The sequence below is a fragment of the Furipterus horrens genome, unplaced genomic scaffold (assembly GCF_987537825.1).
Source record: "Furipterus horrens unplaced genomic scaffold, mFurHor1.1.pri manual_scaffold_5, whole genome shotgun sequence".
In the NCBI taxonomy this organism is placed as follows: Eukaryota; Metazoa; Chordata; class Mammalia; order Chiroptera; family Furipteridae; genus Furipterus; species Furipterus horrens.
This window is the reverse complement of record NW_028327175.1, coordinates 95,439,186-95,451,226: the sequence shown is the minus strand read 5'-3', so window position 1 is coordinate 95,451,226 and position 12,041 is coordinate 95,439,186. Positions and strand designations below refer to the sequence as shown.

Sequence of the window (12,041 nt, the reverse complement as noted above, 5' to 3'; positions counted from 1 at the left end):
AGCAGAAATCCGCAAATAATTAGATCTATACAACTATTAAATAAACAATTCTTTTTCTTTTCACTAAACTCTGGTATTGAGAGTTGTAATTTTGGCGGCAGGCAATCGGGCCCCTAACTAAAGAGCCTGTGGGTTCTGTTTCAATTGGAGCAGCCCAGGGGTTCTGTAACAAAATCACATAGTAAGTCAATGGCAAAGCCCAGACTAGATTTAAGGTTGCCACATTTCAGGTTCCCTGTCCTCAAGGAAAAACAGATTGTATAGAGCAAATGCAGAGCAGACTTTTTGGGCATATTTGACAATCCAATATGGAGTCACTGTCAGCCATGACAGTTATGTAGAGTGCTAGGTCAAGACCGAGATAATGGGAACACCCTTAGGAGGGGCCTGGAAGGCCCAAAACCACAAGTTGAGGAAAGGATTCCATCTGGACACCAGTTTGAGTGGGACCTCCTCCACCCCTTGTGGGCTATAAGAACTCAGAACTCTGACCACCCAGTGCTGGAGCTTGGCTATACCACAGGTCACGATTGGAGCTGTGCCAAACTGCTACTCCACTGGACTGTGGTGCTGCTGTAGTAGCCTGGTTTAAGAGGGATGCCTGCCTCTCCACCTGCAGACACGGTCACCAGTGACCAGAACTTTACACTGAACACTTGCTCTGCTCGCATGAACTCCCCTCTCTGTAATTTGTGTGTGACTCTATCGGTTTATTGGTGTGGAGAGTTGTCCCCTAATGAACCTGGCATTGTGGAAAGACACAAATGTGTGTGTGACTCCTTCCTGGGATGTTCCCGTGCTCACAACATAGATATAATGTGGAGATTGACAATAACCTTCCTTCCTCCTGACTCCCTCTCAGCACTGGACCTGGGGTTCCTCACCTGGGCCAGCCCCCCACTGCTCCAGACAGGGGGAAAATGGCCAGGCCCATACATGCCACTGCCCCTGCAACAGGGATAGGTACATACTCTCCCCTCCTCCTCCCTCTCTTCAATTCCAGATGCATAATAACAATAATTATCACGTACCAGGCCCCAGGCTAAAGTCTGTGCTTGCATTAAGTCACTGAATTCTCATACCAACCCACTGATGTAAGCCTATGATCATCATCTCCATTTTCCAGATGGGGAAACTGAGACACGCGGTCTGACTCGCCCAAGTTCTTCCAGTTAGTGGCAGAACCAGGATGTGAACCCAGGCAGCCTAGCTCCAGAGCTCACACTCCTAAAATCCACACCAGACTGCTTCTTAAGACATTTTATCACATATACCCTGTGGTTCAAATCTGGCTCTGCCACTTTCTAGTTGTGTGGCCTGGGGCAAGTGGTTCAGCCTCTCTCAGCTTTGTCTCCCCGGATAAAATGTTGGGACTATTCACGGGCAGCGGTCCAGTGCTTCAGCGCCCCGGCCTACGACTGTCAGCAGTGGGGACTGTATCAGCACCGGCGCTCCAGACGCTCGTGTTTTTTTAACAAGAGAAGTTTCCAGAGGTGGGTAGAGTCTTCCTCGCCCCGCCCCCGCCCCGGTATGCAGGGGGAGGAGCTGTCACAACGAGTCATTGCCGTTAATAGAGAACTGAGGCACCTCCTGCTAAAAATACCCGGCTGAAACCCTTTAAAAGCGCTGCTGGCTCCAGCGCCCGACATTTCTCGGAGCGTCTGCTAGACATACAGAGCCGAGTCAGCATGACCGAGCGCCGCGTTCCCTTCTCGCTCCTGCGGAGCCCTAGCTGGGACCCTTTCCGTGACTGGTACCCAATCCAGAGCCGCCTCTTCGAGCAGGCCTTCGGAATGCCGCGGCTGCCCGAGGAGTGGTCGCAGCTGTTCAGCCACAGCGGCTGGCCGGGCTACGTGCGCCCGCTGACCGCCGGCGGCGAGGGCCCGCGGGCGGTGGCCGCGCCCGCCTACAGCAGCGCGCTCAGCCGGCAGCTCAGCAGCGGAATCTCGGAGATCCAGCACACGGCCGACCGCTGGCGCGTGTCCCTGGACGTCAACCACTTCGCCCCCGAGGAGCTGACGGTCAAGACCAAGGATGGCGTGGTGGAGATCACCGGTGAGCCCCCCACCCCGGCCCTGCAGGGATGAAGTTGGCAGGGTGGGGAGCCTGGCCCTGTCCTATCCCCGGCCTGTGCCCCTTTCTTCAGAATAGGGGGTGCGGATAGCTCCCAAGGGAACTTTCAGCCTTAAAAAATGCTTAATTAGAGGAAGAATCGCCTTTCCAGCGGTTCCCCAGAGCTGTTCCTGCCACTATTCCGGTCCGTGGAGGGGGCGTGTGCACCAGGCAAACCAAAGTTCCCAGAAACTTTTGAGGGCCTGGGACAGCCTGGGGCTCCCGAGTCCTTACCCCAGTGTGAGTTGGCCGTGAGTCCAGGCCACCAGGTGGGGCGTGTTTGGGTGTAGGCTGGCTTGAGAGGCGGCCCCTCGCTCAGTCTCTGACCTCCTTCCCCTTCCCAGGCAAGCACGAAGAGAGACAGGATGAGCACGGCTACATTTCCCGGTGCTTCACTCGAAAATACACGTGAGTCCTGGGCCAGATGCTGGGGGGCAGGAGGAGGGTCGGTGACTTTCACTGTGTGTGACTCATCTCCCCTCTCTCTCTCTGCATGTCCAGGCTTCCTCCTGGTGTGGACCCCGCCCTGGTGTCCTCCTCCCTGTCCCCTGAGGGCACGCTCACCGTGGAGGCCCCGATGCCCAAGCCAGCCAACCAGTCAGCAGAGATCACCATCCCTGTCACCTTCGAGGCTCGTGCCCAGCTTGGGGGCCCAGAAGCTGGGAAGTCTGAGCAGTCTGGAGCCAAGTAATGGCTTAGACCTGCTTTGAAACCCCCATTTGCAATCACTGACCACCCCTACTTGTCAGCCTGTATGCCCTTTTGATATGTTTATGTTCTGTTTTTCTCAAATAAAGTTCAAAGCAACTTCCTACCAATGCCTCAGACCTTGGTGTGTGTGGAGGCCTAGGACTTGGTGCCATTTGCTGGTTCACAGGTTCCTCATATTTGCTGAGGGCCTGCTGCATGCCAAGCCCCATGCTGGGCCCTGTGAGTACAGTGGTATCCATCACAGGGCACAGCCTTGCTCTCCAGCCCAGTGTCCAGTAAAACCCCAAAAGCCACCCTGGTTGGTGTGGCTCAGTGGATTGAGTGCTGGCCTGCAAACCAAAAGGTCACCGATTTGAATCCCAGTCAGAGCACATGCCTGGGTTGTGAGCCAGGTCCCCGGTTGGGGATGAATGAGAAGCAACCACACATCGCTGTTTTTCGACCTCCCTTCCCCTCTCTCTAAAAGTAAATAAATAAAGTCTTAAAAAAATAAAAATAAAAGGGGAACCAGGAGAGGCTCCAGGCCCAGACTTGGGTTCTCAGGGACACCTAGGCTGGGGTCAGGTGGAAGGAGATTCCTGGGGAAGGGAACTTCCTGGGAGCTCAGAGTCTGTCACTGACTTCATAACTGTTATCCTCCTAGAGAGGGACTGGACTATGTATGGAAGGCGTGGTGACTTTCTGAGGGGAGGTGGGCCTAGTCAAAGGACCCATTCCCCCTCCCCCCATGCTTATGCATGCAGGGTGGGTCCTGGGCTTTCAGGCCTGAGGGAATTCTCCAGAGAATGAATTACGTTTTTGAGGAAGAGACCCTGACAGGGAAGGTAGGTAGTGCTCCAGGAAGGCCTGCCTTGACTGGGCCAGGCAGGAACAGTTACAACTGCTTGGCCCTCTCCTTAGTCTGCACTTGCCCAGCCCACCAGCCTCTCACCTGGCCCAGGGAGGGTTCAGAGAGACCTAGGAAAGGGAGAAAGCAGATGGAGGCTTTGGAGCCCAGTCTCAAGTCCTCAAGAACTTGAGAGACCACACGCCTATCTCCACGGACAAGGTGCCAGAGCCTGAGGCTGTGGCAAGGTACTCCTGCATTCTTTTCTTTAAAAAAAACAAACAAACTTATTTTTAGAGATAGGGAAAGGGAGGGAGAAAGAGGGGAAGAGAAACATTCATCAGTTGCCTCTCACACGCCCCCAACTGGGGGCCTGGACTGAAACCCAGGCATGTGCTCTGACTGGGATTCGAATCAGTGACCTTTCGGTTCTCAGGCTAGCACTCAATCTACTGAGCCACACCAGCCAGGGCTGCATTCTTTTTTAAGCCCACAGTCCTGCTTTCTCACGGTGCTTGAGAGAAGCAGCACCCCATAGGGAAGGGCCTGGGCATGCATGCATGTACACATACATAGACACACACACACACCACCCTTGATGCTGCCCAGCTTTCTCATTTCCCTTCTCTGGTACAGGGCTCCTTGTTGGGATACCACAATATGGAGCGGAATAAAGCCAAAGCAGGTCTCAGACCTGGAGGGAAGCCAACAGGGAAATAAACACATGAACCAAGGATTGTGCTGGCCCAACTGGCAGCACAGGTCTGGGTCTGAACCCACCCTGCCACCTTTCACTCGTTTCCTAAGCTCCAGTCTCCTAAATCTGCCGTCCTTCTTCCAGACACACACATTCCACATCTCGGGTGTATCCTGGACGCCCCCACCCCCCGTGGCCAGAACCCAGAGTCAGCTTGTCTAGTTCTCACCCTTGCTTTGATCACTAGCAACCCTGTGGCTGGCAATGGGATGGCCCTGGCCCCCTGAGGTGTGGCTTCATCCTCCCACCTTGTCAGAGCTGTGGCAAGGCTGCCAGCTCCTCTCCCAGTGCCCTTGAAGTGTGGGAAAGCTGATGCCAAGCCTTTGACAAGGTAATCCTCACATCAGCCCTAGGAAGAGGCGTGGTTAGTCCTTCTGAACTGGGCACGGACAAGCCTCAAAAAGTGAAGAAACTTGCTGTAGTCCACACAGCTAGCCCTGGAGGGGTAAGGGACATCTATCTGTGTGGCCACAGGCAGGAGAGGCTGGTGGGGGTGGGGGAGTGGGGGGGGCGGGGGTGTTCCACAGCTTAAAGTTCTGCAATTGAGGCTTGGTGGGACCTCAGGAAGAGGAGGACAGGGATGCAGTTGAGCCCAGGGACCACACAGCTGCTCAAGGGAGCCGGGCTGCAAAATGGCCTGGAGAGGGCTTCGAGGGGTCTCAGGCCCAGAGTCCAGAGCCATGGTTTGGGGCAGGCAGGGGTCAGTGCCTGGGGTGCCTGCCATAAGTGCTATAGGATGGGATCCGAGGGCAGAAGCTTTGAAGTCCCTAGGGCCCAGGCCATCATCTGGGGCACGGGGGAGGTGGGAGAAAAGGAGTTCACTCCCTGCAAAGGGATCAGGCCCCAGCCTCCACAGGAAACTAGTGTAGAAGAGGAGGAAACAGGTAGATGTTCCTCCTGTAGCCTGCCTGGGCTACACAAAGGGCAGAGGCAGAGGAGGTCTGAGGTGGGCTAGCCCTATGCCTGGAGCTCAGCTTGGAAGATGTGGAATCTGAGGCAGCACCTCTGGGCAGACCAGACAGGGCTGGCTGGTTCAGGTCTGGGGTCTCCATTGGGAAGAGCTGGCATTAGGCTTTGGGAGACCTGGTGAGTTCCTGCACTGCTGCTGTGACACAGGAGCAGTTCCAAGCCTCTCCAGGCATTTCCCTGATTATCAGTGGGTCCTTCTCTAAAGGCCTCTGATGTCCTCAAGTCTGCAGAATCGGGTATTGGCCTTGATTTGATGAATGCTGGCATCTGGGCCCCTCTGCCCAGCCAAAGGGTGTCTGAGAGGAAATGCCCCATGCTCCAGGCTGGTGAGGAAGGCTCCCTCCAGTCCCTGATGAGGAAGGACCTCAATTCCCTGTGGCTGCTGGTCACCCCTGGTTGGTGCTGGCTCTCCCAGAAGTCTGTAGAGCTACAAGCCTCCCTCAGTTCCAGGCTGATTCCCAGGTCTCTCCTTTTCTCTCTGCCTCCCAGTTGTGAAATCTGTCCTCCCTATTGGCACCTCCTCTGGCCCAGCACCCAGCCAGTCAGTCCAAGTCCCTGCTCTCAAGGGGGCAAGTGAAGGAAACAGCTCAGTGACTAGCAGCATTACGCATCAGAGAGGGACTGGGGCATGCTGTGGAGTCTTAGTGGAGTCAGGCAAAGGGATATCCAGAAGTGATGCTTGTGTGATAGGCAAGGGGGAATAGCACGGGCAAGGGCTGGAAGGCTGGCATGTTCAGGCTGGAGGAGAAGCAACAAGTGAAGGAGAGAGCAAGCAAGGGCAAATGAGGGAGGGTGGTGGGGCCCTGTCTTGGAGTCTATGGTGCCAGCAAAGGGTTTAAGCATCTCTGCTTTAGAAACAGGTCCCATATCCTAAAGGAGAGTGGTTGGTAGGAGCCAGCCAAGAGGGAGGGAGCAATGTGCTGCTGAGAGGTAGTGGGCATGTGTCCTGCCAGGGAGAGGGGGAAAGGGGACCAGGAGCCTGATGTAGCAGCAGCGGGCTCTGCCATGTGTGGTGATGGATTGGAGGGGGAGGTGTTGGGGAGCGGGTGGGGGAAGGTGGGGATCTGCTGAGGCTGTGACTCACTACCTGGGGCTTGCTGCCCTCATTGTTTCTCTAAGGTTGAGCAGACCCCAGACCTTGGCTTCTGGGGGAGTGAATTGTTTCCAGATACCATCATTTCCCTGCACCTAGGCTTTGCCAGGTGCAGACTGCTCTATGGAGGGGGTGGAGTGGGAGGCAAAAGTTGCCCAGAGGTTGCAGTGTTGGGTCCAAAGGGTGTGGCCTGAGAGCCTTTGTGATGAGGAAGAGGCTGCCAAAGGAATAAAGGAGAGGAGGGTCAGCCAAGACTGGAGCCTTGGGCCAGGAACTGGCCATTGGGTTGAGACCCCAAACCCCTTGGCTTTCTGGAAGTTACGCAAGCCCTACCCAACCCTATCCTATCCTGGTAGAGCCCAGGGCAGAGCAGGAATCAAGATGGTCAGGATCTTATCAGCTGGCCTTACATTGGACTCCCTGCACCCCACTCCCACCTCCACATGCACACAGTAGGACCTAAGGTTTGGGACAGACTCAGAGCCCGGGGCTTGGCCCCAGGCCCAGATATGCACAGCAGCAAGGAGCTGCCAGCCCAGAACCAAGGAGGAAAGGAGAGGGAGGAAGCTGCATGGGTGACGGAGGGTAACTGGGCAAACCTGGGCTGGTCTTCGCCAGAATTGGGCACGAGGTAAAATGTAAGCTAAGCCCTGCCCTCATGCTACTCTCCCAGGGAAGTGGCCCTGGGGAACATGGAGAGGCCCAACATATGTTTCCCATTCCCAAAGTGTACTATCTGTCCATCAACCAATATCCTCATGTGCCAGCCCTAGGGAGCACAGGGTCCCCTGGGGGAGACCCACCAGTAAGCAGGAACTCAACGCCATACCTGGGACAATCATCTTGTCAAAAGCTCTGGGTCCTCCACCTCCTCTTGCTTCACCTGGCCAGGTGACTTTGGTCTTCACTGTCTATATATAACCCGGTCTCCTGAGGATGTACCATATTCTCACAGCTTCTCATTTGATAGCTCTACCAACCACTAGTTGTGCTGGGAGAGCTGGCAGGATGAAAAGTGTCAGGAATCCTAGGGTTCGCTAAGAAGGGACAGCTTCACATCAACAGCAGAATCACTGGATGATGTCAAGTAGAAGCATGGAAGTGGAAGAACCTCGATGACCACCCTGCTACCTCCCTCTCAACTGAGGGGCGGACTGAGGGCCAGAGCTCCATCTCCCTGCCCAGAGAGAAAAGGTTGTATCTGGAGCTCCTGGGGAAGACTGACCAGCCATGGGAGGGGTACCTGCAGCATAACGGCCGCCTCCCACCCTCCCTTTCAGCCTTGCTTACCTACTAGTCTGGCACTCCACCCTGCTCAGCCTAAGGGCAGTGGATCCATCATGATCAAGATGCAGGGCTGGTGGTTCAAGGACAGCCTCAGTGGAAGGTAGGTACACCCACCCCCAGGGTTATCAGGGCAGAACCTGAACCTGCGTGGAAGGCTTGGAATAAATAATGAATAGAGGGGGCAGGAGCAGCTGTGCTCAGGAGGCATGGATTGGGGTCCAGCCCTGCTCTGGGTTCAGATTCCATTCTAATACGGGATCTAAGACCCCTCCTACCCTGACAGTGTGGTACAGAAAGGGAAACAAAGGGCAATCAAGAAGACTGGTGGCTGCTCAGGGTCAGTCCCCTAACAATGGTAGGAAGGCCAATGTCCCAGGGGTGCTCAACGAGGTAAGGATAGCTCTCTGCAGGACCAACAAGGGCCATTCAGGAGGTAGGCTTTGGTCTTGGCCCTGACCCCAGGGCAGGTCTGGGTAACCCTTTTCTTCCCACATCATTTCGCCTCCACAAGATGAGTTCCTAAGAGTCCTTTAAGTCTGCTTAGAGATGGCTGTTAAAATCTGACTGGTGTGACTTAGTAGGTTGGGCATCATACCGCAAAGTGAAAGGTCTCGGGTTTGATTCCCTGTCAGGGCACATGCCTGGGTTGGAGGCTGGTCCCTGGCTGAGGCAGGTGGGAGAGGCAAGCAACCAATCAATGTCTCTCCCTTTCTCTCCCTTCCCCTCTCTAAAAATAAATATTTTCTTACCATAAAAAAAAAAGGAAAGTTTGTGTTCAGACACAGAGGGACAATGGTATAGGGAGATTAAGAACTTAAGCAGGTGAATGAATAACCAGAGACGTCACTGTGCCCTCTCCCCACCAACCCTCCACCTCTCTCTATGAGTCATGGTCACAGAGCTATTCTCATACAATTCCCTAGATGGCTCTGTTGAAGATTCCGAAGACCCTCTTCCCTAGGCCTGACCAGCCTGAAAGTCTGGAACCCTGTGAGTGGTCCCACAGGCCAACCCATCAGCAGGGGTTCTGGAGCCCCAAGGCAATGTTCTCCAGGTGAGAAGAATCGTCCTGGAGAAGTAATCAGTCCCCACCAAGCAGGCAGTAGGCCTGGCCAGCTCAGGCCTCAGACTGTACTGGTCAACTCCAGAAAGGAAGCCTTGGCCCCTCCTGCCTGGGGGTTAGAACAATGCCAAGGCAAGCTCTGAGACTGCCCACTGCAGAATGCCCTAAGGCTGGGCATCGGAGTTCTCCCTGCCCCTTGCCTTCCTCTAGGCCCAGATGGGACAGGTAGTGACTACCGCCTGGTGCTCTACAGAGACATCAGAACATTTGGGAAGCTCTGTCCAAGTTCTGGGTCCACCAGGTTCAGAACAGAAATGGGGGCAGACCTGGTCTTGGAAAACACTGACACCTTCCCCAGTCCCAGCCTAGCACCTACCATGTCTTTTTCTCTGCTCTGGACCTTGGTCTCTGAGAGCCCACAAGCCTCCTGGAAGTTCCCTCCCAGAGGACCCAGCCCCTGACTGCCACCCCTGCCTCTGCCTTTGAGGGTCTGGCAGGCAAGGTCTGGAGCCAGAGCCCCTGCCCCACCCTGGTGCATAGGTATTGACCAATGTTTCTGTTATTAATCACAACTAGCATGTACTGGGCACCTGCTAGCTGCCAATCATTCCTTAGCTTATTAAATTCTCATAGTAACCCTATACCCCTGAGGCAGAAGAGGATTGTGGTTCTGCTTTTGGCCACTGGTGTCAAATTGCCTGGGCTCAAGTCCCCACTGGTCCACTTGCTTGCTGTGGGATCTTGGGAAACTGTTTCTTCCTCTGCAAAATGAAGCTGATTATATGAAGTAATAGATATGAAGCCTTTAGAACAGTGTCTGGTCATTAAGCACATTAAGTACCTGATCAATGCTAGGTGTTTTTATGAGGTAGACTGTATTATTCTCATTCTGTAAATATGGAAACTGACATACTGAAAGGCTAAGGAATGCCATATAACTAGGACATGGCAGGATGAGAATTCAAATCCTGAGCTCTTAAGCTTTCTGCCACAGACAGCCCATCATTTGGAAAACGACATTGCTGAGTGACAGAAATTTCATCTTTCTAAACAGTGAGTAGCCACTGAAAATTATCAAGTCCTAAATCTAGGTTTAGTTGTCACTCGGGAAACCAACCCATTTCCCCTCTCAGACCTCAGATTATACATGTCTACTTGAGATAAGAAGGGCAGAGATTCGGGGGTCTGCACTCCCTAACATTTCTGACATCTGATTCTGGGGGAGAGCCCTGGAGGGCCATCATTCAATTCAAAGTTATGAGCGCCTATCCAGGAATGCGGGGAAAGCAAGGGCACCCATTGGGGGAATAGCACATGCACAGAGGAGGGTGGGATGGGGCTGTGAACTGAGGCCAGGCAGCAGATGAGGCCAGAGAGGTAGGCTGGGACCTGGCTGTGCCAGAGGACCTTGAATGCCAAAGAGAAGCAAGAGCTGGCCTCAGGGTCCTCAGGACGGCAGGTCTGTCCTCTGAGTCAGCGCTCTGCCACGGAACCAGCGATTGAGGTGACAGAACCCAACACACTCAAGTCATCAACCCCCTTTGAACCCTTCCAACTGTTGTTCCCTGCAATACTGGATAGTGCTGACCTCCTTGGGCTGGTTCCAGAATGAGATGTGTAGGTGAAAAAGCAGAGCAAACCTACACAGGACATTATAGGTCGCGTCAAGATGGAGAAGCCCAAGCACAGCAAAGGCTCAAGGGCCCAGCGGGAGGCTGATTCGCCCTCCCAAACCAGCACCTTCCACGGACCAAGGAGTCGGACAACGCCAGTAGATGTCGCTAACGCCGTATAAGGCGCGTTATAACTCCCTGAAGAGCCCAGACCAGGTGATTCTGGATGACAAAGGCGCACAGGTATGGTGGTGGACGGAAGGCAGAGACCGAGCCAATAAGATTTAAAAAGAGAGCATGAAGCCCCACCCGAAGTGGAAGGGCTGGGTTGGAGTGAGTTGGAAAGGGAGCCGCGCAGGCAGATCCTGGCGCTGGAACCCAGGTCCTAGCAACAGGCCAACCATTGGAGGAGCGGAACAGACTGGCCTCTGATTGGCTCTCTCCAAAGCCCGCGATTGGAAAGTGGGCCGTGTCTGTGCTCATGTACGGGTGTCTGGCCTTCTTGGAACCTCCCCTCAGAGCTCCTCGTTCTTCAGAGCAGAGGCTTGCCCAGTCTTGTGGCGGGGGCATCACGCACATCAGGGCCGCAGTACACGACATGTGGGCGTCTAGAGCCTTGCAGCTCACTCATGCCAATTTGCCCGTGTGCCCTTGGGCACACGCTGCCAGCAAAATTCTTCCCTTTGGGCCCCGGTGTTTGGGAGTGACCTGAGAAGCCCGGGGATGGCACACGGGGCTGGATGGCGCTGATGTCCAGGGACCTCAGCCAAACCTGTGTAGTGAGAATGCTTGCAGGAAAGAACCCAGCTGAAAGGGGGCGGGCGGGGCTCCGTCCGTAAGGACCAGCTGCATGCAGAGCTGGCATTGCCCAGCGAGGGGCAGCAGAGGATGGGAGCACCAAAGCAGGCGCCTACCTAGGTGGAGGCGGTGCCAGAGCCCCGACTTGGTCCAGGATTGATGCTAAATCACCCCCTCCCAACTCCATAGCCCTGCAAATAGTTCAGTAACCCAAAGAATAGAACAGGGGCAGCCAGATCAATTGTCGCTGGTACACATTTGGGTGCTGAAGACTGGAGGGACTGGCCAAGGCTTTTGTTTTGTTACCTAGGTTCATTTTGGCTTTTGTCACCACTAAGCTAAAGAAAAAAAATTTTTTGAAGATTTTATTTTTAGCCCTAGCTGGTGTGGCTCAGTGTATTGAGCCCTGGCCTGCAAACCAAAAGGTTGCTGATTCGATTCCTGGTCAGGGCACATGCCTGGGTTACTGGTCAGGTCCCTGGTTGGGGATGTACAAGGCAATCAACTGATGTTTCCCTCCCTCCCTTCCCCTCTCTCTAAAAATAAACATAAAATCTTTAAAGATTTTATTTTTCAGTCTTAGTTTTCCCACTTTCAACCCTCCCCAACCTAGAACTAACTTATCACTGAAGGACCACTACATTCCCCAAAAGGAGTGTTTTTAAAACTGAGCAAACAAGGACACCTATAAACCATAATAATGTAACTCCATTATTTTAGAAGGCAGGAACTTTTGGAAGGCAATATACTTTCATAACAAACCTAACAAAATTCAAGATGAGATTCCCATCAGGCTTTAAAGAACTGACCAA

The 12,041-nt window shown here is 54.0% G+C and overlaps 1 protein-coding gene across 1 annotated transcript; it reads left to right on the top strand.

The window, feature by feature from the left end:
- Nucleotides 1–1,604: 1,604 nt before the first annotated feature.
- On the top strand, nt 1,605–2,926 carry HSPB1 (heat shock protein family B (small) member 1). Its single transcript, XM_090279111.1, has 3 exons — nt 1,605–2,055; nt 2,457–2,520; nt 2,614–2,926. Exons 1-3 carry the CDS (start codon nt 1,689–1,691, stop codon nt 2,801–2,803), a joined length of 621 nt encoding a protein of 206 aa, XP_090135237.1. The 5' UTR covers nt 1,605–1,688; the 3' UTR covers nt 2,804–2,926.
- The last annotated feature ends 9,115 nt before the right edge of the window (nt 2,927–12,041 follow it).

Coding starts and splice junctions, on each gene's coding strand:
- HSPB1 (XM_090279111.1), top strand. CDS start 1,689: ATGACCGAGCGCCGCGTTCCCTTCTCGCTCCTGCGGAGCCCTAGCTGG. Junction 2,056..2,456: donor TGGCGTGGTGGAGATCACCG/GTGAGCCCCCCA, acceptor TCCCCTTCCCAG/GCAAGCACGAAGAGAGACAG. Junction 2,521..2,613: donor TGCTTCACTCGAAAATACAC/GTGAGTCCTGGG, acceptor CTGCATGTCCAG/GCTTCCTCCTGGTGTGGACC.